Source organism: Alosa sapidissima, chromosome 1 (genome assembly GCF_018492685.1).
Source record: "Alosa sapidissima isolate fAloSap1 chromosome 1, fAloSap1.pri, whole genome shotgun sequence".
Classification (NCBI taxonomy): domain Eukaryota; kingdom Metazoa; phylum Chordata; class Actinopteri; order Clupeiformes; family Clupeidae; genus Alosa; species Alosa sapidissima.
Genome location: NC_055957.1, coordinates 45,931,844 through 45,955,449, shown reverse-complemented (window position 1 = coordinate 45,955,449; position 23,606 = coordinate 45,931,844). Strand labels below are relative to the sequence as shown.

Here is a 23,606-nt window from a genome sequence, read left to right as displayed (position 1 = left end):
ACAGCTAGCTAATGCAACAAAAACAAATCACTATCGTCATGCCAATTCATTACTAAACTGTACTGAATCATTTTTCTTTTAAAGTGTGTACACTGAAAAATGATTGTGCTTTAGACAGATGAAGGTATTCTAATCTTGTGCAGTCCTATCAAGGTAAATACCACAACTCCACTCTGAATCAATGCAGATAAGTTAATTTTAATATTTCTGATTATGATGGTTCATTGTCACTCTGAACATTGACATCAATCTCATCCTCTGCCAGGACGACTGGGAGTCTGTCCCCCCAGTCACTGCTGCGGGCACAGCGGTATGTGTCTCTGTGGGCAGAAAGAAATTTTTTTTAATGCTTGTTTTTCATGTAGAAAGGAATGCAACGTTGGTAGAAATGAGAGATTCTGCTCAGTTAAGTATAAGGTGAGGGAAATATGGTCTCTGCATTTATCCCAATCCGTGAATTAGTAAAACACACTCAGCACACAGTGAGGTGAAGCACACACTAATCCCGGCGCAGTGAGCTGCCTGCAACAACAGCGGCGCTCGGGGAGCAGTGAGGGGTTAGGTGCCTTGCTCAAGGGCACGTCAGTCGTGCCTACTGGTCGGGGTTCGAACCGGCAACCCTCCGGTTACAAGTCCGAAGCACTAACCAGTAGGCCACGGCTGCCCCAAAGTTAGTGCTTTTTGGAACCAGTGCATGAGAATTAAACAATATCGGCCAGGTCCATCCAGACAGAACTGCCTCTTAGTTGCTTCATACTGTGTCTATCTTCCCGATCACTTTTGAGATTAGCTTAAGATGTCCATGCTTTTTATAGTCACTGAAGGGCTACCACACCTGCCGTGAAGGCGTGCTGTGACCACCAGCTGTTTGAGCTCTCCGCTGGAGCAGCACAGCTGGCAGTGGACACGCCGGGGCCTTCGTAGGACCGGCGCCGTCAGCCTGGCCCACTCCACCTCTTCGACACCAGCGCGCCTGTCCCCTTGCGCTGCTGAGCCCATCCTGGAGATGATCAGGTAGCTGAACTTCTCCTGGTGGCTTTCCTGGTTCTGAAGGGACATGGAGAAGAAAAGTTGGGGGAAAAACACTGATGGAGTCAGTCCTCAATGGCCGTTTTTCTAACCCTCTTGAAACAAAAATGGTGTTTTAATGCTTAAAACCCATTATGAAGAGTGGGTGTGTCAACTCACTTTTGCCAGAGGAAGTGGAAAGTAGGGCTGAACAAAGTTGCATGGCACAGCCAGCCTTTGCACCATCTTCGGACATGGTAACGCATGGGTGCACTGCCAGAATACAAACAAGTCAAATCCAATGCCAACACAACATTGTTTATATTGTTCATTGTACATCGATCTTTTGAAGGTGACTTCACCTACCGGAGCAAACACAGATGGCATTCTATGATCATACACAACTTTATCTTCATTCTGAAAAAATAGAGGTTCTGCCGTTATAATTTTTCAAAACATACCAAAGCAATGCACCAGTCTGCTTATAACATGAAAAACGGAAAAGTCCCGTCGAAAAGAAACCAAACGAAGCACAGAATTGTGATCTATAAAGGGACATTAAGGGTGGTCATATTCAAATATGATGTTCCAGCAGTTTGCTTAAATTCAGCTGATCAGGCCTTTGCCATCAACTTCCAATACTTAAGACTTTAGGACTTTATGAGCAAGACTTATTAGAGCCTGCAAGTTAATGCACTGCAGTGTACCAAACTTATAGCAATATCTTTAAGCATCTGGCTAGCAAGATTTCTGTCCATACGAAGCAGCAGAGAAATCAGACCTTCAGTACAGTGTTTCTGGCTTCCATGAGGATGCTGTGACCATCCATTGTACCATTTTCCACCAACACCTGAATATTTGAGAAGAAAATGAAGAAATGACTACTATAGCTTGAACACAGACTAAGCCACGGGTCTCAAAGGGTTGGTGTACGTAAAGGAGTAAGTCACTCAACCAGATAAGAACCAGTTTTCCTCCAGAGGGTGAGAATGGCATCTTGCCGCTCTTTGCTGGTGCCAAGCTCAGACAAAGCAAATGCCCCAACCACAAGATCAGACTGCACCTTTAACAAAAGTGCAGATTGAATACATTTATTAATCAGTTGATTTGAATCAATCCTTTTGATTGTTAGTGAAAATGATAATGATAAAACATAAAAGCAGTCTAGATGGTTGGTACCTTACCTTTGGGGAGACAGGGAGGAATTGACGAAAATAAACATTATCGATGAAGGCTTTACTTTGCTCATCTCCACCTGGCAGTAAAAGAGAAATACAATCTTTGTTTTTTTTAATTTTAAATCATCTAAGGCTGCAATATTTAATATTTATACAACATACCCCTCAGAAGTTGGTCTGCCAGGTCATTCATGGCTCCAGAGCTGTCCACACAAACCATCTCTCTCAGGGAGTCTGCCCAAAGAGAGTAGGATGCCCTATTAGGAAGGAACACACACACACACACACACACACACACACACTTAATGTACCCATCTACTAAGCTCACTCTCCACCTCAAGCTGGTGTGTGGTGAGCGTTTTAGTGCATCATGGCTGCTGTGCATGCTACACATTAGTGGTGGTTAGTGAGGTTCCCCCTTCACTGTGAAGCACTTTGAGTGTCAAGAAAAGCGCTATAGAAATATAACGTGTTGTTATAAGCTATTGATACATATTTAGGTTTTAAAGGCGAACTATGCAGGGTTTTTTACCTTAATTTACCTTAATTCACCTTAACTTAACAGCTTCGGAGACATTGAAATGGTTATATGACTTTTTTCGGGTTGAATGGTGGCCGTCTCGCTTCCCCCTAGGGCCTGTGAGCGGAAAAACCACCCTTGCAACTGTGGGCCGGCGGGCTGACGGCCTTAGTGTCAGGAAGTATAACAAGTGTAACGAATTGCTTTACAGCATTTAAATACACATACACGCCAGGCACCGGCTAGAACAAGATAGCGATGGAGTTCAGACATTCTCAGACATTCTTCATGACAGAGCCAGCGAAAAGAAGCAAAAACCGAGAAAACAGCGAAGAAATTGCCAATACTGCATAGTTTCTCTTTAAGTAAATATTATATACATATATCATTCACAAAACTTACCACACAACTGTTCCCAGCCCAGAACCAAAGTCCAAAAGAGAATGTGGTGAGAAGGAAGGATCCCGCTTTTTTATCTAAGGGACCATGAACATCACAAACATCACAGCAATTAGAATGCCACCTTTACTCGGTCACATTTGTTTACCATTTTAATGCAATAATCAAAAGCTGGGGCATTTTTCCCATAATGCACCTCATAGAGAGCCCTTCGAACAGCTGCATATCCACCTGCTAACCTTGAGGCCATGTACACCACCCCTAATGCCTCATCATACCTACAAAAGCCAGGAAAAAACGTTACCATGCTGACAGAGTGGGCATACTGTAATTACTATGAACATGTTAATACTTACAACTGGGTAACAAGGCATACGAGGCCACAGTACCTGAGAGGTGTCCAATGGTAGGTTGTTTTTCTCAAATCATAAAGGACTTGTCTCCTTATATGAGCTTCCAGATTGCCATCTTCCACCTCTGACTCAACAAAAAGACAACACACACACACACACACACACACACACACACACAATGATCAAGTTAAACTAGGTAAGCTTTTCAAACCATCAACATTACCATTTTCATTCAATTTACAAAATCAGGCTACTGGCAAACTCGTATAGAAGCTGATGTTTTACATACAACCCCATTTCCATAAAAATTGGGATGCTGTGTAAAATGTAAATAACAACAGAATGTGATAATTTGCAAATCTCGTCAACTCATATTAAGCTCCAAAATGGACATACAGGAACGTAGAGCACTAGTACATATAATAAAAAAAAATCCAGAGAAACCTTTGTAAATAAGGGACAGAGCTGAAAAACGATATAGGATAGCCATGATCTTTTGGGCCTCAGATGGAATTGCATTGAATTGCATGGGCTCAGGAAAACTTCTGATCGCAGTGAACACAATTTGATGCTCCATCTGGCTGCTACAACTAGTTAAAAGACTCTACCACCATGCAACGAAGAAACCATATTTAGACACGATACACAACAAATGCTGCCGTCCTTTCTGGGCCCAAGATCATTTATGATGGATTGAGGCAAGGTGGAAAATGAATGCAATTTTTCTTTTGGGAAATCATGGACTGCATCTTCTGGGATAAAGAGGAGATGGACTATCCAACTTTGTATAACTGAACAGTTCAAAATCCAGAATGTATGATGGTATAGAGGTGTACCTATGGCATGGGCATCTTGCACATCTGGCATGGCACTATTAATGATGAATGATGTATACAGGTTTTGAGCAATATATGCGGCCATTCGGTCTTTTTCAGCAAAGACCTTGTTTATTTCAGGAAAACAATGTGTGTTGAACAATATGGCTCCATAGCAGAAGAGTTCAAGTGCTAAAATTGCCTGTTTGCAGTCCAGACCTGTCACATTGGGTGTATCATGGAATGAGAAACATGGTTAAGGAAACCCCAGACTGTTGAGCAGCTGAAATCCTATATTGGGCAAAAATGGGACAACATTCCCTTCTCAAAACTCCAGCAACCGGTCAACACAGTGGTGAATATGTCCCTGTTCCAACTTTTTTTGATACATGTTCCTGGCATTAAATTCAAAATGAACATATACTTTCCAAAACAAATACAACAGAATGTCTGTTTCAACAATTGATTCATTGTCTATTTTAATATATGGTTAACATGATTTCTAAACCTTTGTGTTCTGTTTTTTTATTAAACAACTGATTTATTGTCTTTTAACTATTTTCAATTAAATATAGGGTTAACATGATTATTAAATCATTGCATTCTGTTTTTTATTAAACAACTGATTTATTGTTTTTGATCTATTTTCAAATAGAGGGTTAACATGATTTTTAAAATCATAACATTTTATTTTTTATGAAACATTTTACACAGCATCAAAACATTTTTGGAAAAGGGATAGTACAAAACCAATGACCTGATCTTGTATCCAATCTGTCTTTCTTCCTGTACAGGCAAAACTAAGTTGATCTCAGTTAGTGTTTAGATACTCCACTCATCAGCTCACCTGTGGGATGCTTCTGCGAGGTGCTCAGAAAAGCCTTCTCCAAGGCCACTGCCTTTGCTCTCAGTTGAGCATCCTCCACTTTCCGCCTTCTACTCCACAGGAAGTTGGAGAGACGCTGTGATTTCCCTGCCAGGTCACTGACTTGGGCATCTATCAGTGAAAAGAGTGTGATATGCAAAAATACACATTTACATTTATTAATTTGGTGGACTTACAGCAATGGTATAACATTTAGGCTATTAACATTTTGCATTTTAGATTGAAGCTACAGAGCTACACTACAGCAACAGAATACAATTTAAGCTAATGACATTTAGCATTTTACATTTAAACTACAGGGCTACAGCTACAGTGTTAGAATAACGTTAACTACAGTGCAGAGGAGAATGTAGCTAGGAGTTATCAAACTATCTGTCAATACTAGTACTAGAGGATAGGAGTGGCTACATATTAAGTACTAGTAGAAGTATGGAGGAGGAGAAGTGGTGGAAGATGAGATACAGAAGAGAAGAGAGAGAAGTTGAATGGGAGCAGGGAAGAGGTGGATGAGGTTGTCAGAAGTACTAAGAGAGGAGGTATTCTTGGAAGAGTTGCATCTTCAAGAGTTTTTTTTAAGATAGAGATGGACACCCCTGCTCAGATGGAGCTTGGCATATCGTTCCACCATCAGGGGACCACAGATAAAAAAAAAAGCCTGGATTGCCGTGGGAGTGGGGACGGCAGTGCCAGACGACGTTCCTTGGAGGAGCGCACCGGCTGAGGGGTTACATGAGTTTTTTTAAGAGCACTTAAGTAAGTGGGTGCAGACCCAGCAATCACTTTGTATGCAAGCATTAGTGACTTGAATTTGAAGCGAGCGGCTAAGGAAAGCCAGTGAAGCTTAATGAACAGCAGGGTAACGTGTCCTTTTTGGTTGATTGAGACGGGCTGCAGCTTTCTGGACCATCTGTAGCAGTTTTACTACACATGCTGGAAGGCCCGTGAGGAGGGCGTTGCAGTAGTCAAGGCGTTATATAACCATGATCTGTACTAGGAGCTGAGTGGTGTGTTGGGTTACAAATAGTCTGAACAGAGAAGGCAAGTCGTTTTAGTTTTGAGCCAAGTGATCCCACCCTTTACTAATGTTGTCTGTTGTCAAGGTGCACTTTACAATAGACCAACAGCAATTCATGTTGTTGTATAGTGTGTCCTACATACTTTTTATGATATACAGAGCACCTCTCATAAGCTCATCAGGAAGATGCTGAGCTTTGAGATTTGTCACTCCAGGGTGTTTTCTGTGGGGGCCGCCTTTCAGAAAGTCTGCCTGCACGAGAGGTTGGGCTGAAACGCTTTGAGCCTGAGGAAAAAAGAGGACAAAAATGTACATGTCATGAATTATGATCAATAAACCAGATACAATCTTCAGAGGTCAGTGGTTAAAAGGACAGACCATCTGTTCATCATAAGAAATTATGAAGAATAATTTATGGTGGTAAATTCACAGATCAAAAAATATAATAGAATCCACTGTGCCACGGTTCAGGTACAAGGGACCTAAGTCATGTGAAGGGAAAACAAATACTAAAACTATGGTCGTATATGACCAATCATCGACGGGCAATGTACATATACCACGCCCATTTCGTTTTACCTTTCGACATTGGCGTATTTTTTCCAGTACTAAGGGTCACAACCTCTTTTTTTACAACATCACATGTAGTGTACACACTTCAGGACAAACCCCTATCGTTTTTTCTAAACAATGAAAAAGCCACCACTAGTAGAAAACCAAGCTCAATGTGAAGGGTATATAGCCATTTCTACTCCCTCTATTTCTTCCGGAGTGGGCGGAAGCTCACTGTAGAAGTCACAATCTGGGTACACAGTTACTCTCATGTGCTTCGGGGAAGGTCTGAGATATGAGCCATTCGCTGTCCTTGCAGGTCATCACTTGATTCAAGTGAGCGAGTGCACAGAAAACTGGGCCCACACGAGGTTACTTAGCAGAAGACGTTGCTACTTGCCGATATAGTGCACGAGCAATTGATGCAACCTCGTTAGCTTGGAATCGCTCGCGGCTAGCGATTGAGTTCGATGTGTGAGCTTGTGTATAACACTAGAACCCAATTCAGACTACTCTCCCTCCGCTCCTTTTAAAAAAAAAGAAAGGTTGTTTTAACTCTTTTAACTAGTAACGAATCAAAGGACAAACGTACCCTTAGTACCGTTTTCAAAGGTAAGCCAGACTGGATGCATCTTCCCAAAACTCGTATTCGAAGTGAAGACATATCCCCGAATGGTATGAATCAAAATGAACAAATAATATCCAAATAAACTCTGGTACGTTTAACTTTCTTTAAAAATAACTTAGATAAAAACTAAACCCACATTTGTCTCAAACATGTCCCGATGGAGGTTAGGACGGGACGTCATGAAAATAGTTCCGTCCTGAAACGGATGTATAGGAACCATTATTGTCACTTTTCATTATATACGGTAATCCGAATAGTTTAAAACAAACTGCGATAAATACAAAGATCGTGTCGAGTTTTGTAGTGCGGCTTGTTTAAATGATATAGTGACTTGTTACCGTTTATATCTCATATGACTAGTTAAGGAGGGGTGTGACGTATTTTGCGCGCCACTGCATTGTCTGCTCTCAGGAAGTAGAGTGGCCTATTTTCCTATTTGTCCCGAATAGGTATACATGCACAGCAGATGTGATTGTTGTGAATAGCTTGCATAATATCATAGACATGAGGCGAACAAGGAGTTGCAAAGGAAAAAATGAAGGAACTACACAGAATGGGACCTCAAATACGTCAGGTATCAGCATTAGTTTGTTCGCGTAGTACGATGTTAGCTTGTAACTCGCTATTTTTCACCCATATTTTGTCTAATTCATGTATGAATTAATTAAGATGAAAATGTTCATTTTAAATCTGTTGGTTATAACATGGCCATAGCCTAGTCTGGATTATTTAATTATTCAGAGGCTAGAGTAGAGCACACAGTGCTAATGAATGCTTATGAACACGGGCAGCTAAGTGTCTGGCTGTCATTAACAAGTATGCTTCCCAGAGTTTAAGCAGACCTGCTACCAGAAGTGACATGTATCCATCAACCTCTTCACAGTTGTATGGCAGTGGGAGGGGGACGACGGGCAGTGGGAACCCTACCCGCCCACAGTCTGCATCCAGCTGGACGCAGCAGTGAAGGCAGGGAAGGCTTGTGTCACGTTAAACCATGTGCCTGGAGGCCGATATGAGGCTGATATTATCAACATGGTCCAAATCAACCTGGCTACAAAGTACAAGAGGAAGATTCGCTCACAGGCGGTTAAACCAGGTCAGGGAGTGGTAAAAGCCAGTTGGTCTAGTGTACTTAATTGCCACTGTATTTCTTGGTATGTCTTGCTCTTTTATGATCTAACCAAGTGTTAATTGATTCTATTCAGAGAATCTTGATGGAGGTGATGTAGGCAGTGGGAACCTTTTGGGTGACAGTACTGGCCAAATAAAAACAGAGGATGAAGAGCAGCCAGTGGTCAAAAAGAGACGGGGTGCAGCAGGGAGCCACAAATCAGGCAAGAAAGTCCCTACAAAGGAAAGTGAAAATGAAACAAAAGGTGAGAACTAATACATGCACGTGCCATGCATATTATACATGTCTTGCATATACCAATGTATGCTTTTTTAGAATATACATAGGTATATGCAGTACATACCTGTTTATGATTTTTTTAAACACAGAGGTAGTAAAGACTGTGATCATGAAGGGAAAAGCCCCAGTGGACCCAGAATGCAATGCCAAACTGGGAAAGGTACGCTGTCAGATCTTTATTACCCTCTGAAGCATAATAGTACTGTTAGCTGTATTGTTAGCTACTTTTGGCATGCTGAGTGTATTAGATGTCCCTTCACTATACATACATTTAGAGTGTAAGTGGTGGTTTGGATCAGTCTGACTGATGAAGTGAGTGACATATCCTCATATCCTCTGTTTGGCCCAAATATAATAGGCCCATGTGTACAGCGAAGGAAACAACGTTTATGATGTCATGCTGAACCAGGTGGGTATAGGAATGAAACAGATGTATGAATTCTGCTCTGTTCCATTGAGAGAGAAATCAGAGTGGTTTTACACACATATTCTCCACAGACCAATCTTCAGTTCAACAACAACAAATACTACCTGATCCAGCTGTTGCAAGATGATAATGCCAAGGTCTATAGCGTGTGGATGAGATGGGGCAGGGGTGAGTGCACATATCAGTGTGTTTATGAGTGTGTTGATGTCTGCTTGAGTGTGGAATGGAGGTTTTTGTTTTTTTATTTCTCTCCTAAGGTGTATGGCACATATTCCTGTTCTAATGTCACTTCTAGAGTATATGACAATATTGCATTGCTCTTTTCAGTGGGTAAAATTGGACAGAACAGTTTGGTGACATGTGGTGGTGATCTTGCCAAAGCTAAAGATCTCTTCAAGAAAAAGTAAGTGAGTTGATTGGCTGTCTCCTCTCTGTAATGTCATGTATTGTGTTTAATGTAACCTAATTCATGTACATGCTTTCACTCAGTTGGTAAATAGACTGCATGTCCGCAGGGATGGGCAAAAATACATCACAATGTATTTTCAAATAAAATGTCAAATACCCTAATTTTAAGAGGGTAGATAAAATACTACAAATACTCTGTAAAGGGAGCATGAAATCACTTTGCAAGTCTTCCATATCTGTCTATTTAATCTTTTCCTTCATTAGTACACTGACTGTTGATTAAGTGGACAGTGTTTGAGAGCAACAGCTTTTCTCATGCCTATGAGACATGCCATAAATCTGCAAACAGTCACCAGATCAACTATGCTGACCTGCCTTTTACATTTCATAGGCTAAATACTATATCAAAGAAGTACTCAAAAACTCATGGTACACTGAGATATAATACGGAGAATTAAGTCTTTGACAATGTCAATGCATGCCCAGAATGCTTGACTTGATTCAACTTAAGAAAAACAAGTTGCCCAATATCAAAGGGAACATGCCAGAACAACTATACTCAGGAACATCGCACAGCAACATTACTCAGTAAGATGCCTTGTGTATCATCAGCTTTGGAGGACACAGTTGTACCAAAGTTCTACCATAAACAGGCAAACTTATAAGTGTGGATGAGCAAGTAACCATGTGGTTGAGTGAGTAGGTTGGTGTGAGAGAGGGAGTGTATTGTGTTTATCAAGAGCATATGTTTGCATATGGACCATAGGATCATGTCCATACCAATATTTTGAACTCATTCGTATTATTTTTGATGTGAAGTCGTATTAATTTGAACATGTCCTCATAAAGTGTATATCTCCAGGACAACCAGTGTATGTCCCTTTCAAAGCTCAGACCAAACCTACGCCTGTGGTGTGTGTGAGCAACCTACACGTTACTCATCTTGCACTAGATCGTTGAGTCACAAGGCTGGGCAAATTACTAAGTCAACACCAGTCAGAGGTTACATTCATTGTTTTGGTTTTACCAAACATATTTGGCAGTAGTTTTAAACTACAAAAATACAGAGCTATAAATGATCTTGACACAAAATATGCAGCCATTTCTTCATCCCGATAAAATACAAATTGCAAAATACTATTTTGGATTTTAAATACAACCCCAAAACAGAAAAAGTTGGGACGTTGTGTAAAATGTGAATAAAAATAGAATATAATAATCTGCAAATCTCTTAAACTCATAATTTGGTTGTAAAAAGGACACAGACAACATATCAAATATTGAAAACGGCAAATTTGACTATTTCATGGAAAATATATGTTAATTTTGAATTTGATACCAGCAATATGTTTAAAAAAAAGTTGGGACGGTGGTAACAAAATGCTGGAAAAGTTGTGTAATGATAAAGAAAACAAAAGGAGGAATGTTTCACAACTAAGTGGCAACACAATTGGGTATGAAAAAGAGCAGCCCAGGGAGGCAGGGTCTCTTAGAAGTAAAGATGTAGGGGTATTCATCACTCTGTGTAAACCTGTGTGCACAAATGATGAAACAATGTCATTTTAATGCTTCTTCACATGAAATTGTGACATATTTAGGGAGTTCAACATCTACAGGACATAATATTATTAAAACATTCAGAGAATCCATAGAAATCTTTGCAAACAAGGGAAATGATAGATAGATTGATAGATAGATAGATAGATAGATAGATACTTTATTGAAATTCAAGAAATAGCTGAAATTCAAATAGCTGAAAAACAAATTGGATGGCCGTGGTCTTTTAGACCTCAGATGGCACTGCATCAACACCAGACGTGCTTCCAGACCTGTCATTGTATGGGCTCAGGAAAACCTCTGATAACCATAGTCTATATGTGCACAGTTTGATACTCAGTTCAAAAACTGCAGCCAAAATTGTAACAGCAAAAATTGTATTGAAACATGATACAGAAAATACCACCCTCTCACCTGGGCCTGAGCTTGTTTAAAATGGACTGAGGTAACGTGGAAAAAGGTCCTGTGGTTAGACCAATCAAAGTTTGCCATTCTTTTTGGAAATTATGGACTCATCTGGGCTAAAGAGGAGAGGGCCTATCCAAGTATTCAACCTATCCAACTTGTTTTAGCGCTCAGTTCGAAACCCAACATCTATGACGGTGTGGAGGAGCATTAGTGCCTACAGCATGAGCATCTTGACCATTTGGCAAAGCACAATCAATTCTGAATAATGTATACAGGTTTTGAGCAACATATACTGCCATCAAGTTAATGGCTTTTTCAGGGATGACCTTGAATATTTCAGGAAAACAATGCCAAAATGAATTCTGCACATATTTAAAGGGACACCAGGCAACGTTTTCGAGTTAATTACTCATCTTCGTAAGTCGGTATATGGTTAAATGACTCATTACAGGGCGAATAAAGACTCTCTCGCCCGCCCCTACTGCCTGTAGGAAGAATATCCCGCTTGCAAGTTCAGTGTATCGTACCCGGCGACCGAAGCAGTTTCAGTTTCCATCCTGCATCCACAGCACAGAGGGAGGCTAACGAAACGCTAGCGATTGTTGCAAACGTGTGTATAATTCCAGAGCCGGCGAAGAAGCAGCGAAAACCCTTGACGGAAGATGCAAAGAAAAAGAAAAGAGCTTCAGACCAAGCGAGGGGGAGTTTCGTAGAGAAAAAGCATCAGGCTTGCCTGGTGTCCCTTTAAATAATATTTCTCCATAGAGGAAGAGTCCAGGTACTAAGATGGCCTGTCTGCAGTCCAGATTTGTCAAATTAGGTGCATAATGGAATGAAAAGACTTACTAAGAATACCCCATACTGTTGAGCAACTGAAATCCTGTATCGGGGAGTAATGGGACAACATTTCATTCTCAAAACTGTAGCAAATAGTCTCCTCAGTTCCTAAACATTTACAGAATTGTGTTAAATGAAGAGGTGAAGCAGTACAGTGGTAAACATGCTCCCGTCCCAAACATGTTGCTGGCCTCAATTTCAAAATTAACATACTTTCCATGAAAGAGTCCAACATTTCATTTTCAACATTTGATATGTTAGCTATTTTATCTATGTTATCTATCTGTCTTTTTTTCTGCTAAATATAGGTTTATGAGACTTGTATATTGTGACATTCTGTTTTTATTTGCATTTTACACAATGTCCCAACTTTTTCTGTTTTGGGGTTGTACGTATTTGAAATACATGTGTCATAAATACTGCTCATCCCTGTATGTGCGTACAGCAATTACAGGCTTAAATGCTCTTTTTTTTTTATAGATTTTTGGACAAAACAAAGAATGAATGGGAAAACAGAGCAACATTTGAGAAGATTCCAGGGAAATACGACATGATATTTATGGACTACAGCACCAATGACAAGGCAGGAATGAAAGCATATTATTATCACATAGCCCTTTTATTTATTGTCTTAATCACTTGTTCAGATGCAGTGGGTTTTTTTTTCAGCATGGCCGCAATAGATTAACCTGACTCTCGCCAGATGAGTTTCGTTCCAACTAGCTCCACTCATCCATCTGGGATCGCTCCATGGGAGAGGTGTTTCAGAAGGCTGGGCCTTATCAAAAATCCTTGCATATGATTGGATAAGCCACTTGTTCGTCATCTTTATCATTTCCACCAACAAAAGCCTTCAGAGCCGTTCTCTGATGTTCTTTTAACGAAAAAATATTGGGTAGATTGGACAACACGGATGAAATAGCAGCATCAATGTCAACGCTGGTTCCTCGATGCGAACCGCCATTGTCAAAACAGTCTCACAGTCGCTTCTCCGCTACGTCACATCTATGAAACTCCCGTCCTACGTCCTGATTGGCTCTACCATAAAATCTGGTGCCGAAATCACTCCCAACGGAAGCGATCCCAGATAGATGTGGATGAAGCTAGGTGGAACGAAATTCATCTGGCGAGAATCAGGTTAGCATTACAGGTTAGATCAGGTTAGATTACAATGATTAAAATAATGTTTAAATGTTTTAAATGTTAATGTTTAAACATTCTTGTTCACACTTCAGATCAAATTCTTATAACAATTTGTTCAATATTTTGTAAGCAATGCATGAAATATGAAAAACTGCTATCCTATCTGTCCCATAACACCTTACATACCAGCCAGTCTGCATGTGTTCAAGGCTAGATGGTGTAGGCCAGAGCACTTGGTAGGAAGCAACAAAGAAAGTAAAGTTGTGTATGTTTGGCCTTTCAAAACATCTGACTGACTTAACAAAAAAGAAAAGGTAGTCTTCAGATTTCCTCTAAGTGTTCATCATTTTCAACCCCAGGAGGAGGCTGAGGTGAAGGCGGAGACGGAGGCTCCTGCCCAGAAAAAGATCTCTACGTTGGACATCAAAGTGCAGAACCTCCTGGAGCTCATATGTGACCTCAAAGCCATGGAGGAATGTGTGCTGGAAATGAAGTTTGATACCAGAAAAGCGCCACTCGGTATGTATTTGGGGACGGGACAACTTTCTGTTGACAGTAAAACAATTTTATGTGTCTGTGCTGTTTGCGTCACACATTTTAAAGGGGTGGTTCAGGATTTTGGACACAGGACCTCATTTCCAAGTAAGCAAGTGTGATATTTATCAGTGGAAACCGTTTTTAACACGTTTCATCCAGTCCTTCTAATTGCAGAGAAATACAACTACCCTCGCATCACGTTGCAATATTTATATTTTGTTCCCTGAAGTTGGAAGTAGTCATTTAAGCAACTCAGCGGCGGACTGATATTTCCAAGGCTACTACTAGGTATCCCCATTGGAGTGCGCTTTACTGTTTACTTTTCGGCGCAGTACTACTAACCAGAGCAAGTATAATTCCGCCGCTGCTAAGAAACTAGTCCCTCAAAATGTAATGCGATCGTTGAAATGCAAGGATAGAATAATGTTAGAAGTAAAACTATCAACACAGACATTTACATCAATAGTCTGGCGTTATAATTTATTTGCCCCGGGTGTACTTTGGAGTGGGTAAGACTGTTTTTAGTGGCAGGCTAACACATACCGTTGAATTGCGCTAGCCTAGCACCTGCGAACTCTGGATGAAACGTGTTGAAAATGGTCTCCACTGATAAATATCACACTTGCTTACTTGGAAATGAGGTCCTATGTCCAAAATCCTGAACCACCCCTTTAAGTTCAGGTATTACCACAGGCAAGATGTGCACATGCTTCAAATGCCATATGTTTATCCCAGCAGCTAAAGAAATGAGCTGTTTTCTAATGTAACCACAGCAATTCAGTAGCATGCTGCAGGCTTTGCCCCAGTATCTCTCTGGGTGTTGAAGCATGATGACAGATTCAGGGTGATTTGTTTGTATTAGTTAATATGTATAATGTGTAATTATGGCCGTGCTATAGGTAAGCTGACCCCAGAGCAGATTCGTGCTGGTTATGAGTCTCTGAAGAAGATTGAAGACTGCCTGAAGAGGAAGGGAAGCAATAAAGACCTCCTGGAGGCCTGTAACCAGTTCTACACCCGCATTCCCCATGATTTTGGGTAAAACAGAAACAGCCTCCCATTATGAGATACAGTCATGTTTAACTCTGCAAAAGCTTGGAGATGTAACATGATGTTTTGAAATGTTTCTGTGAGCATCTATCCTGTGTGTGACTAACTGAAAAAAACCATCTCCTTAAGACTGCGCACTCCTCCAGTTATCCGCACAGAGGAAGAGCTGAAGGACAAAATAGCATTGTTGGAGGTAGGCCCTGTTTAGACTATTATTTTAAAAAAGCATTTCATTTTGGGATCATTCCATATCAGATCAACCAGGTATACCTCAAATTATAGTTTTAAATGATGAATGAAATGCCTACATTATAGAGCAAGTTAAGGGGTTTAAGTCACTTAGAATTAATGTCATATACATATATATCAGTGTTTCCCATACATTGACTTCTTTATGGCGGCCCATCACAATACTGTTGGGTTGTCGAGGTTAGCACACTATAACATTACAGCTATTTGTCAATATCGACTTCTCGGGCAAGGCAAGTATAACTAGGCTAGGCTACTCATTTTATTGACTCAACACTCCCCCCCCCCCCCTATCACCTACCACCATAAATACAATTCCATTTTGTGGGAAACACTGTATATGTGTAATGTTTTTTTTTTTTCTTTTCTTGTGGTTTCTCCATCATAGAAATAGTGTCACAGAATAGCCCTTTGTGACTTTTGAAGGTGTATATGTTTATTCTTATGTTGGCCATTGTATGTCTGCTCACTCAAGCCGCCCTGTTTCTTTGGCCCTTTCAGGCATTGGGTGACATTCAGATAGCTGTGAAGATGGTTCAGTCGAGCGCCAACAGGGACGAGCATCCGCTGGATATACAGTACCGTTCTCTCCAGTGCCAGCTGCAGCCTCTATCTGCAGGTAGCCATGAATTCCAGGTGAGCCCACAGCCCGTCACAACACAGGCCAGCCCTGTTTTTCTCACTCATCATTAAATCGCTCAGCCGTCTTGTTGTTTTCATGTTTGTGGAGTTAAATATTCCCCCCCCCCCTCTCTTTCCATTTGTTGACCCTCTTACTTGCACTGACTGACAGTCAGGTGATTGTCATTATTAAATCACTCTGCCCTCTAGTTGTGGTTACGGAGCCTCTCCCTCTCTCTTTCATTATTAAATCACTCTGCCCTCTAGTTGTGGTTACGGAGCCTCTCCCTCTCTCTCTCCTCCGTCAGGTGATCGAGAAATATCTGCTGTCCACTCATGCCTCCACACACAGTGACTACACCATGACTGTGCTGGACATTTTTGCGGTGGAACGGGAGGGAGAGAACAACAGTTTCATTTCCCAGCTACACAACAGGTGCCAACCAGTCTCACCCCTCGGTCTCTTCGTCATTTGTGCTCATGACCTCTGTCTGTGCAGATCTCTTACAATGGCCTGGCCTCATTCTAATTATGACAACGGCATCCTTCACCATATTCTGTGTGCGTGCGTGCGTGCGTGCGTGCATGCGTGTGTGTGTGTGCGTGCGTGTGTGTATTTATTTGTGTGTGTCTATGTGAGCATATGTATTTGCTTTATTTGTGTGTGTGTGTGTGTGTGTGTGTGTGTGTGTGTGTCTTTTCCTGTGCAGGATGCTGCTGTGGCATGGTTCTCGTCTTTCCAACTGGGTGGGCATTCTGAGCCAGGGCCTAAGGGTTGCCCCTCCAGAGGCCCCAGTCACTGGTTACATGGTGAGCGAGTGTTTGAGCCCAGAGGAGGAATCACACACTCTTGCTTAACCTGGATGCTGACTTTCTGTTTGTCTCTTCAATTCGCCTCTAGTTTGGCAAGGGGATTTACTTTGCTGACATGTCATCTAAAAGCGCCAACTACTGCTTTGCCAATCAGAAGAACAACATTGGAATCCTCTTGCTCAGTGAGGTGTGTACCAGTAAGGCCACTTTCAGGATTTGTTCATGTTTTTCTTTACAATAACCACCTCATGTCCTTATGAGGATAGCAGTTGTGTAAAGTCATTGTTGTGGTTACAGGTTGCCCTGGGAGACTGTAACGAGTTTCTGGCTGCTGATTATAATGCAAGCAGTCTGCCTGCAGGGAAGCACAGTACTAAAGGCCTGGGGCAAACAGCTCCTGACCCCAAGAACTTTGTTACACTGTAAGTCTTGCTCACAGCCGCTCCCCCGATTCTGAAAAGTCTTGTGGTGTCAGATGTGCTGTATGTTACAGTACACTTTGACAACCTTGAGAGACTGGTTTCATTTTGGTGGGTGGAAACTATTACTGTGTTATATGAATTTGACACTATCCAAATAGTAAACATGGATAGTGGATTTGTCAAATTGCAAATGTCTCATCCCAGAGAGTGTGGAAATCCTGTCTAGCATGCAGGTGTGCCTGCAGTTTACAGAACTAATTTAATCCTGGTCGTTCTGGACTTGTCTTCCAGGGATGGGGCCACCGTACCCATGGGGCCTGGCGTGAAGACTGGCGTAGGGCAGAGTGGAGGCTACAGCCTCCTGTACAACGAGTTCATTGTGTACAATCCTGCACAGACACGCATGAGATACCTCCTGAGAGTGCAGTTCAACTACTCATCGCTGTGGTGACACCGCTGCACCCACTCTGGAAAGAAAAATGCCTTGAATGAAGAGTTAATAACATCCTTAATGTTATATACATGAAGTGCTTAGAAATAGCGGTTGGAAAGGGTTTAGAAAATAAATAAGCTTGGTTAAAAGGATGTATGTTTTATTATACTAATGTGCAATGGTTTGTTTACATGTGAAATATTGTTATAATAAAATGGTACATTTTGGTATCCATATGCGTTTTAGTTTTGTTTGGACAATGAAAGTAGGGTAAAAAAGTGCAGTAGAAGAGGGGTTTAGTAGATTAAGTGGCAAGGGCTGCATAAGAAAGGTGAGGGAGGATAGGAATTGGGGGGGGGGGGGCACCAACAAGGAGCACCCAAGAGCATGGTGTCTTAACCAGCATAAAGCAAACAGTTTGCATGAGAACCATTTCAGAGTTAACAGAATAGCTACACACTCGCACACAAACATACAGATATACACAGTATGTACATGTGCACAGAATGTATGCAAATATATGCATCTGTTTTAACTTCGGGAACCGCCCCCCAGCATAAGCAGTATGTACAGAAAGACGTTGATGATGTCCAGGTAGATGATGAGTGCGGCGAACACATACTCCTCTGGACTGAGGCCGTATGTCTGTCTGCCCATCACCAGCTGGCAGTCCACCACCAGGAACTGCACCAGAGACAGACAAGGGCACAGGGGCATGCAACAGAGCTCTGATTAATGCACAAATGGATTTGTAATGCATCAAGACGCATGTATTAGTCTTCTATGCATGGATCACATTCATCGTTATGTGCTATGTGTGAGGGTATGTTTTTTTTGGTTGCTAGTGGTTATAGCTGTGTGGTGAGGGGCTAGTGAAACCTGCTAGTCCATGACATTATTTTCTCTTAGCATTCACTTTGATAATTATAATCTCTAAACTTATTTCAGTCATATACACTTGACAGTAAAGAAAGTAGTGGGCATACCAGTGAAAATATCAGAGCCCCAATGAAGCCATAGACGACATTTAAGATTGCAGAGTAGTAGAAAATGCTGAAGAAGCCAAACATCAGGAAGCTTGTGGACAGCACAACAAGGATTCCATTGCAGATTGTGAAGTCCAATTTGGTCTGGCCAACATAAAACAAGAGACATACTGTACTGTATGTAGGCCATGAACACGGAAATGTGAAAAGAATATAGTGTAAATGGACTGACGGATCTCTGATCCTACCTGGGCAGAGAAGATGATAATGGAAAAAGAAACGGCCAGGGTTGAGCCCATGGCGATGATCACAGCAGGAGTGCTGTAAAACGAGGCCGATGTGCCAACCAGGTAGGAGAGACTTAGAGTGACCAGGCCCTGGAGAAAGACAGAGATCACAGGCATAGTCATGCTATTATGCAGTGCTCTAATGCAGTTATAGGTAATATCTGTGTTATGCAGCACTCTAATGCTGTTATAGGCAATACCTGTGTTTAGAACATCTGTGTTGGGCAGCCGTGGCCTACTGGTTAGCACTTCGGACCTGTAACCGGAGGGTTGCCAGTTCAAACCCCGACCAGTAGGCACGGCTGAAGTGCCCTTGAGCAAGGCACCTAACCCTTTACTGCTCCCTGAGCGCCGCTGTTGATGAAGGCAGCTCACTGCGCCGGGATTAGTGTGTGTACACTGTGTGCTGTGTGTGTTTCACTAATTCACGGATTGGGATAAATGCAGAGACCAAATTTCCCTCACGGGATCAAAAGAGTATATATACTTATACTTTGTGTGTGTGTGTGTGTGTGTGTGTGTCTGCTTGCCTGCGTGTGTGTGGGTGTTTATGTGTGTGTGTGTGTGTGTGCATGTGTACTGTGTGTGTGGATGTATGTGTGTGAGTGCCTGTGTGTTTGCATATGCAAGTGGGCGTGCGTCTGTGAGTTTGTGGGTGCATGTGTACAGTGTGTGTGTGTGTGTGTGTGTGTGTGTGCATGCTTGTGTGTGTGTGTGTGCGTGCATGCTTGTGTGTGTGCGTGCATGCATGCTTGTGTGTGTGTTTGCGTGCGTGTGTATGTGTTTGTGAGTGTGTGTGTGTGTGTGCATGCTTGTAGAAATTTAGTAAATATCATCCTCTGCCAGCAACCCTTCACTCAACACCACCATCCACAGGCTGTTTGGTGTACAGTTGTAATGAGAAATTCCAGAGTGTATGTATTTTTATCATTCCAGAGTGTATGTATTTTAACATTTGTTTTGATCATCGCCACCCAAAAGCCTTTTGATTAAGCCAACCCAAATCGCTTGCATACACGTCCTTTGTCACACCACATGATGAGGAGGATTAATCATTGTTGACGAGTTTTTCTCTTAACGCAATCATTGAAGAGTGCTACTTGCTTTAACATAATGCTGGCGCCTCACAGGTACGACCGGAGAGAGAGCTCACGTGAGGCGTTGGAAGCGGGATCACTAGAAATGTATTTAAGCAAGACAATTTGTATTTTGTCTTGGAGTTGGTACGGTTGTGACGCTGGGATGACCTACGTTCTGTATCAACTCCTAGATTTGTTAATAAACCTCAAGTTTTTTGTCTTTGCCACTGCTCGGTTTGGATTGTCTCCACTTTGATATGTAGTTGGTTATTTTTTACACAACACAGTCACTAAATGTACACTTAAATGTATTTATTGTTTTTTTAGTTTATTTGAGTTCAATCCCCCACACAAATGACGTTTCGAGCCCTTTGGCTTGAGACTTGTACAAAGACCATCACCATTTTAAATAGGTCAAAGGTTACAATTTAAAGGGGAGGCTTTTTCATTTTTAACTAAGTGGTGCTATACTGCAAATGAGTGGTAATGGGATGGGTTGAGATGGCCCCTTGAGACCAATATACAAAAAAGATTTGGTCATCCTAGGCCCTACAGTTCTCGAGATTTTGGGGGGTCCGGTGCGGCGGGATCATATCAATGGTTCAAAGAATGGTTCACAGATCAAAACAGAAATCAATGGTTCCGTGTCATCCTTGTGGGGCTACGTGCCCACCAAGGAATCGTTGACACAAAATTACTGAAGAAGAAAAAAATAAAATAAAAAATCCGGAAGAAAAAAACCTAAATGACCGGCGGTCACAATAAAGTATTGAATCTTGAACCTTGCGTTTGCCATTTAATGGGCACCAAAGGTCTCCGCTGTGGGTCTCTTCCCTCCACCTGCTCCTTGTGACTCACCAAGCCCACCAGGTTCCATGGATGGCGGCGGCTGAAGGATCTGCAGAAGATCAGGACCAGAGAAACCACCAGGAAGATGACGTAGGAGCTGATCATCATCCAGAAGTTCTTCTGCACGTAGTCCCTCACCGTGCTGGAGAAGGTGAACACACACACCACACTGAAGGTGAAGAGCAGCTGGAGAGTGACCATGCAGAACACCTGTGAGGGAGCAGAACACGACCTTCACACACAGTACAAGTACTGTACTTCACAGTTAAACAGTACATCATTTGTAAATACGCCTCTCCCCACCCCCACACACACTGTTACTTTTGCCCTTTTTGGGATGGCCATCCATCCAAACCCCCTATAATCTATAATTTGGTCCATGCCTGTGAGGTGGGGAGATGTGAGGTGGGATTGAGATTGCATGAGATGGCATCTGTATATGAGGTGCAGATGAAGTTGGAAATGTACAAAGCATTTCACTGGAAAAAAAAGATTGTAATCAGACATGGGTGGTGTGTTACCTTTCTTATAAAAGCACGCCGGATGGATTTGTTTTCAAAACCTGACACTTCAAGACCACAACCCTCAACCACTGGATGGAAACAGGAAGTTTACGTCAAGGAAGGAAGTTTACGTCATTTGCTGTTCACATATTCCAGTCACTGACTGTAAATACACCTCTGTCATGCCCCGCACTGAGAAGGTGGCACCAGGTTTTCAACCACTTTACCTGGACCTGGTTGTCCCTCTGAGCTACATTGATACCCAGGCTCCTGAGGATGGTAGAGCTCATGGGGAGGGTTGTGTGGGTTGAATGACTGATAGGGACTGTAGAGGGGCGGGGCCGGCGTGTAGGGTGGAGGCTGCTCCAGCTGTGCCTCACTACAGGGTGCAGGTGAGGGCAAGAGTCTCGCTGTGTCTGCACTAGCCTGCATGTCTTCAGCAACATCTGCCATTCTGGACTGGAAATACAGTCAATAATACAGTGATTAAAATGATATACTCATCCATGAATTCACATATACTTGTATTCATTTCTTATTGATTGCCAGTCTATCCACCTTTGTGGAAACCTTTGATCTTTTAAGTTTAGGAAGTGGTTAGTCTACTTCAGGGAGTTCCCAAGGTTGAAAGTATGTCTGTGGCATCTTGTTTTAAACAAGAATTTTCCATTTATTACTACTATTTGTTGTAAATATTTGTAATAATACACACACACAATAATAAAAAACCTTTTGCAACATACAACTTTTTCTCTGTACTTACACGGCAAGCAAAATCATGAAGTAGCAACTATGTAAGATTGGTTTGGTCAAATTGGTCATCAATTTAGACCACCTGCATATTGTGACAATATCGATATTTCATCAAAAGTGACTTACAGCAATATAATAACAGATTTGATACAGTGCAGAGGAGACCAGCTAGGACGTACCACTGCATCTGTCCATGCTACTAGACTACTAGATTTGGCACTAGCGAATCAATAAGGAATCACGAATATCTTTTGATGCGATGCTTCAAATAAATATTAGACATGAATGTTTTAAACTGTCAGTTAGCCAACACTTTTCCAGGAAGTGTAGAATTAGGAAGCCAAAACTCACTGTTCAAAAGTTACTTTTGGTTTACCAAACATTTCTTGTAACTTTTAAGAAGAGATTATAAATTCTTACCTTTTCTCCTTTTATTTAGAGGTGATGGCTTCTCAATGTCTCCTCAACTAGGCCCTCACCCAAGCTGTTTTCTCTGAGCCTCTCTGCAATCTGCACTTCCTCAAACAATGTAAATTAAATGAAAAAAGCTTTGTGGTTGTAAATGATTGGCTGAGATGCATACCGATTCTTCTTCAGACTCTGTGACCACTTCCCCTTCGGTGCTCTCTGCAATTCTATCAACTGAAAAAAAGAAGAGGCTTTACTTGATAATTTATTGTGGTGTTCCTTTACAGGAGTTGTGTCATAGTCATGACAATTTGCACTCTGCCTGTCCTTTTCAGATTCAAAATGTCCAGGATGATAACATGCTAGATGTTTAACAGGCCTCAAAGAGGAACTGATTTTTCCTCATTTTGGTTTCACTTTTGACTGTAGGCTACCTACATACAGTTGTGAGAATAAGTTCATGCTAAAGTTGACTAAAAAGAGGAATAAAAAACATCTTTTGGAAATTGATCTTAATGCCTTAAAGGAGAAGTTCGGTGTGATATTGGCCTAAAGTGTGTTGAAACATGATACCGAGTGTGAACTTTTGTCTCATAGCTCTTCTCGGCTTGTCCCCTGCACTCCGAAATATGGCGCTAGTTAGCCGATGCTACCAACAGGTTTTCAATGGGGGTGCCTCGGGCATCGGCTTAGCCATGCAAATAAATCACTGTTTTACACCATTTACAAGGCTCAAAGTAGCTCCACACTTCATTGGTAGACTTCCGAGGGCCCTGACATTTAAAACGAGACATTGAGAACTTTGAAAAAGCACTGGTAGGGCGATTTATACAGATACCTTCAGGAATTTTATTGTTCGCCGCCATCTTGAATTTAGTCACGATAAATCGAGCGACGAGTACAAATGAACAGGTATGCAGGAAGCAACTGAATCCATGCATTTCCACGGAATTCTTTTTAGAATCTGATCCCTTATCATACCTGTTCATTTGTACTCTTTGCTATTGTGCAAGACAAACATCGTCTCTTACCTACCGCATACTCCCATGTTGTTGCCGTCTTGCCCACACC

At 41.7% G+C, this 23,606-nt stretch overlaps 3 protein-coding genes across 6 annotated transcripts; 1 reads left to right on the top strand and 2 right to left on the bottom strand.

Annotated features, from left to right (window-relative positions):
• Positions 1–178: 178 nt before the first annotated feature.
• mettl17 (methyltransferase like 17) lies at positions 179–7,553 on the bottom strand. Of its 3 annotated transcripts, XM_042090721.1 has the most exons (15): positions 7,491–7,553; positions 7,319–7,395; positions 6,318–6,459; positions 5,121–5,270; positions 3,495–3,582; positions 3,302–3,383; positions 3,109–3,182; positions 2,349–2,443; positions 2,193–2,263; positions 1,964–2,071; positions 1,790–1,858; positions 1,375–1,425; positions 1,189–1,281; positions 836–1,047; positions 179–320 (listed from the first exon to the last, which is right to left on the bottom strand). In XM_042090721.1, exons 2-15 carry the CDS (start codon positions 7,388–7,390, stop codon positions 212–214), a joined length of 1,416 nt encoding a protein of 471 aa, XP_041946655.1. In that variant the 5' UTR covers positions 7,391–7,395; positions 7,491–7,553; the 3' UTR covers positions 179–211. The 3 variants fall into 3 exon arrangements, with proteins under 3 accessions (XP_041946655.1, XP_041946664.1, XP_041946646.1); XM_042090730.1 differs by having other exon boundaries at positions 1,185–1,281; positions 7,319–7,522; XM_042090712.1 differs by having other exon boundaries at positions 7,319–7,521.
• A 114-nt stretch (positions 7,554–7,667) lies between these two features.
• Positions 7,668–17,904, top strand: parp2 (poly (ADP-ribose) polymerase 2). Its single transcript, XM_042090423.1, has 17 exons — positions 7,668–7,928; positions 8,238–8,450; positions 8,560–8,730; positions 8,855–8,925; positions 9,124–9,174; positions 9,264–9,360; positions 9,520–9,595; positions 12,883–12,985; positions 13,905–14,064; positions 14,982–15,120; positions 15,262–15,325; positions 15,883–16,017; positions 16,311–16,438; positions 16,713–16,812; positions 16,904–17,002; positions 17,113–17,237; positions 17,529–17,904. Exons 1-17 carry the CDS (start codon positions 7,859–7,861, stop codon positions 17,686–17,688), a joined length of 1,962 nt encoding a protein of 653 aa, XP_041946357.1. The 5' UTR covers positions 7,668–7,858; the 3' UTR covers positions 17,689–17,904.
• A 153-nt stretch (positions 17,905–18,057) lies between these two features.
• si:ch211-284o19.8 (protein lifeguard 1) lies at positions 18,058–22,812 on the bottom strand. Of its 2 annotated transcripts, none has more exons than XM_042090962.1 (7): positions 22,548–22,812; positions 21,602–21,833; positions 21,393–21,463; positions 20,881–21,081; positions 18,905–19,033; positions 18,657–18,800; positions 18,058–18,354 (listed from the first exon to the last, which is right to left on the bottom strand). In XM_042090962.1, exons 2-7 carry the CDS (start codon positions 21,825–21,827, stop codon positions 18,202–18,204), a joined length of 924 nt encoding a protein of 307 aa, XP_041946896.1. In that variant the 5' UTR covers positions 21,828–21,833; positions 22,548–22,812; the 3' UTR covers positions 18,058–18,201. The 2 variants fall into 2 exon arrangements, with proteins under 2 accessions (XP_041946896.1, XP_041946897.1); XM_042090963.1 differs by lacking the exon at positions 22,548–22,812 and adding an exon at positions 22,138–22,154.
• Between the last annotated feature and the right edge of the window lie 794 nt (positions 22,813–23,606).

What these genes read in the sequence shown, in the direction of transcription:
- mettl17 (XM_042090721.1), bottom strand. Translation starts at nt 7,390, where the DNA reads ATGTCTTCACTTCGAATACGAGTTTTGGGAAGATGCATCCAGTCTGGC. An exon ending in TACCATTGGACACCTCTCAG is followed by an intron (nt 3,384 to 3,494) that starts GTACTGTGGCCT and finishes TGGCTTTTGTAG; the next exon opens with GTATGATGAGGCATTAGGGG. An exon ending in GGAAAACTGGTTCTTATCTG is followed by an intron (nt 1,859 to 1,963) that starts GTTGAGTGACTT and finishes TCAAATATTCAG; the next exon opens with GTGTTGGTGGAAAATGGTAC.
- parp2 (XM_042090423.1), top strand. Translation starts at nt 7,859, where the DNA reads ATGAGGCGAACAAGGAGTTGCAAAGGAAAAAATGAAGGAACTACACAG. An exon ending in ATGATGTCATGCTGAACCAG is followed by an intron (nt 9,175 to 9,263) that starts GTGGGTATAGGA and finishes TATTCTCCACAG; the next exon opens with ACCAATCTTCAGTTCAACAA. An exon ending in CAGGTAGCCATGAATTCCAG is followed by an intron (nt 16,018 to 16,310) that starts GTGAGCCCACAG and finishes CTCCTCCGTCAG; the next exon opens with GTGATCGAGAAATATCTGCT.
- si:ch211-284o19.8 (XM_042090962.1), bottom strand. Translation starts at nt 21,827, where the DNA reads ATGGCAGATGTTGCTGAAGACATGCAGGCTAGTGCAGACACAGCGAGA. An exon ending in GGCGTGCTTTTATAAGAAAG is followed by an intron (nt 21,082 to 21,392) that starts GTAACACACCAC and finishes GCTCCCTCACAG; the next exon opens with GTGTTCTGCATGGTCACTCT. An exon ending in CATGGAACCTGGTGGGCTTG is followed by an intron (nt 19,034 to 20,880) that starts GTGAGTCACAAG and finishes GTCTTTCTCCAG; the next exon opens with GGCCTGGTCACTCTAAGTCT.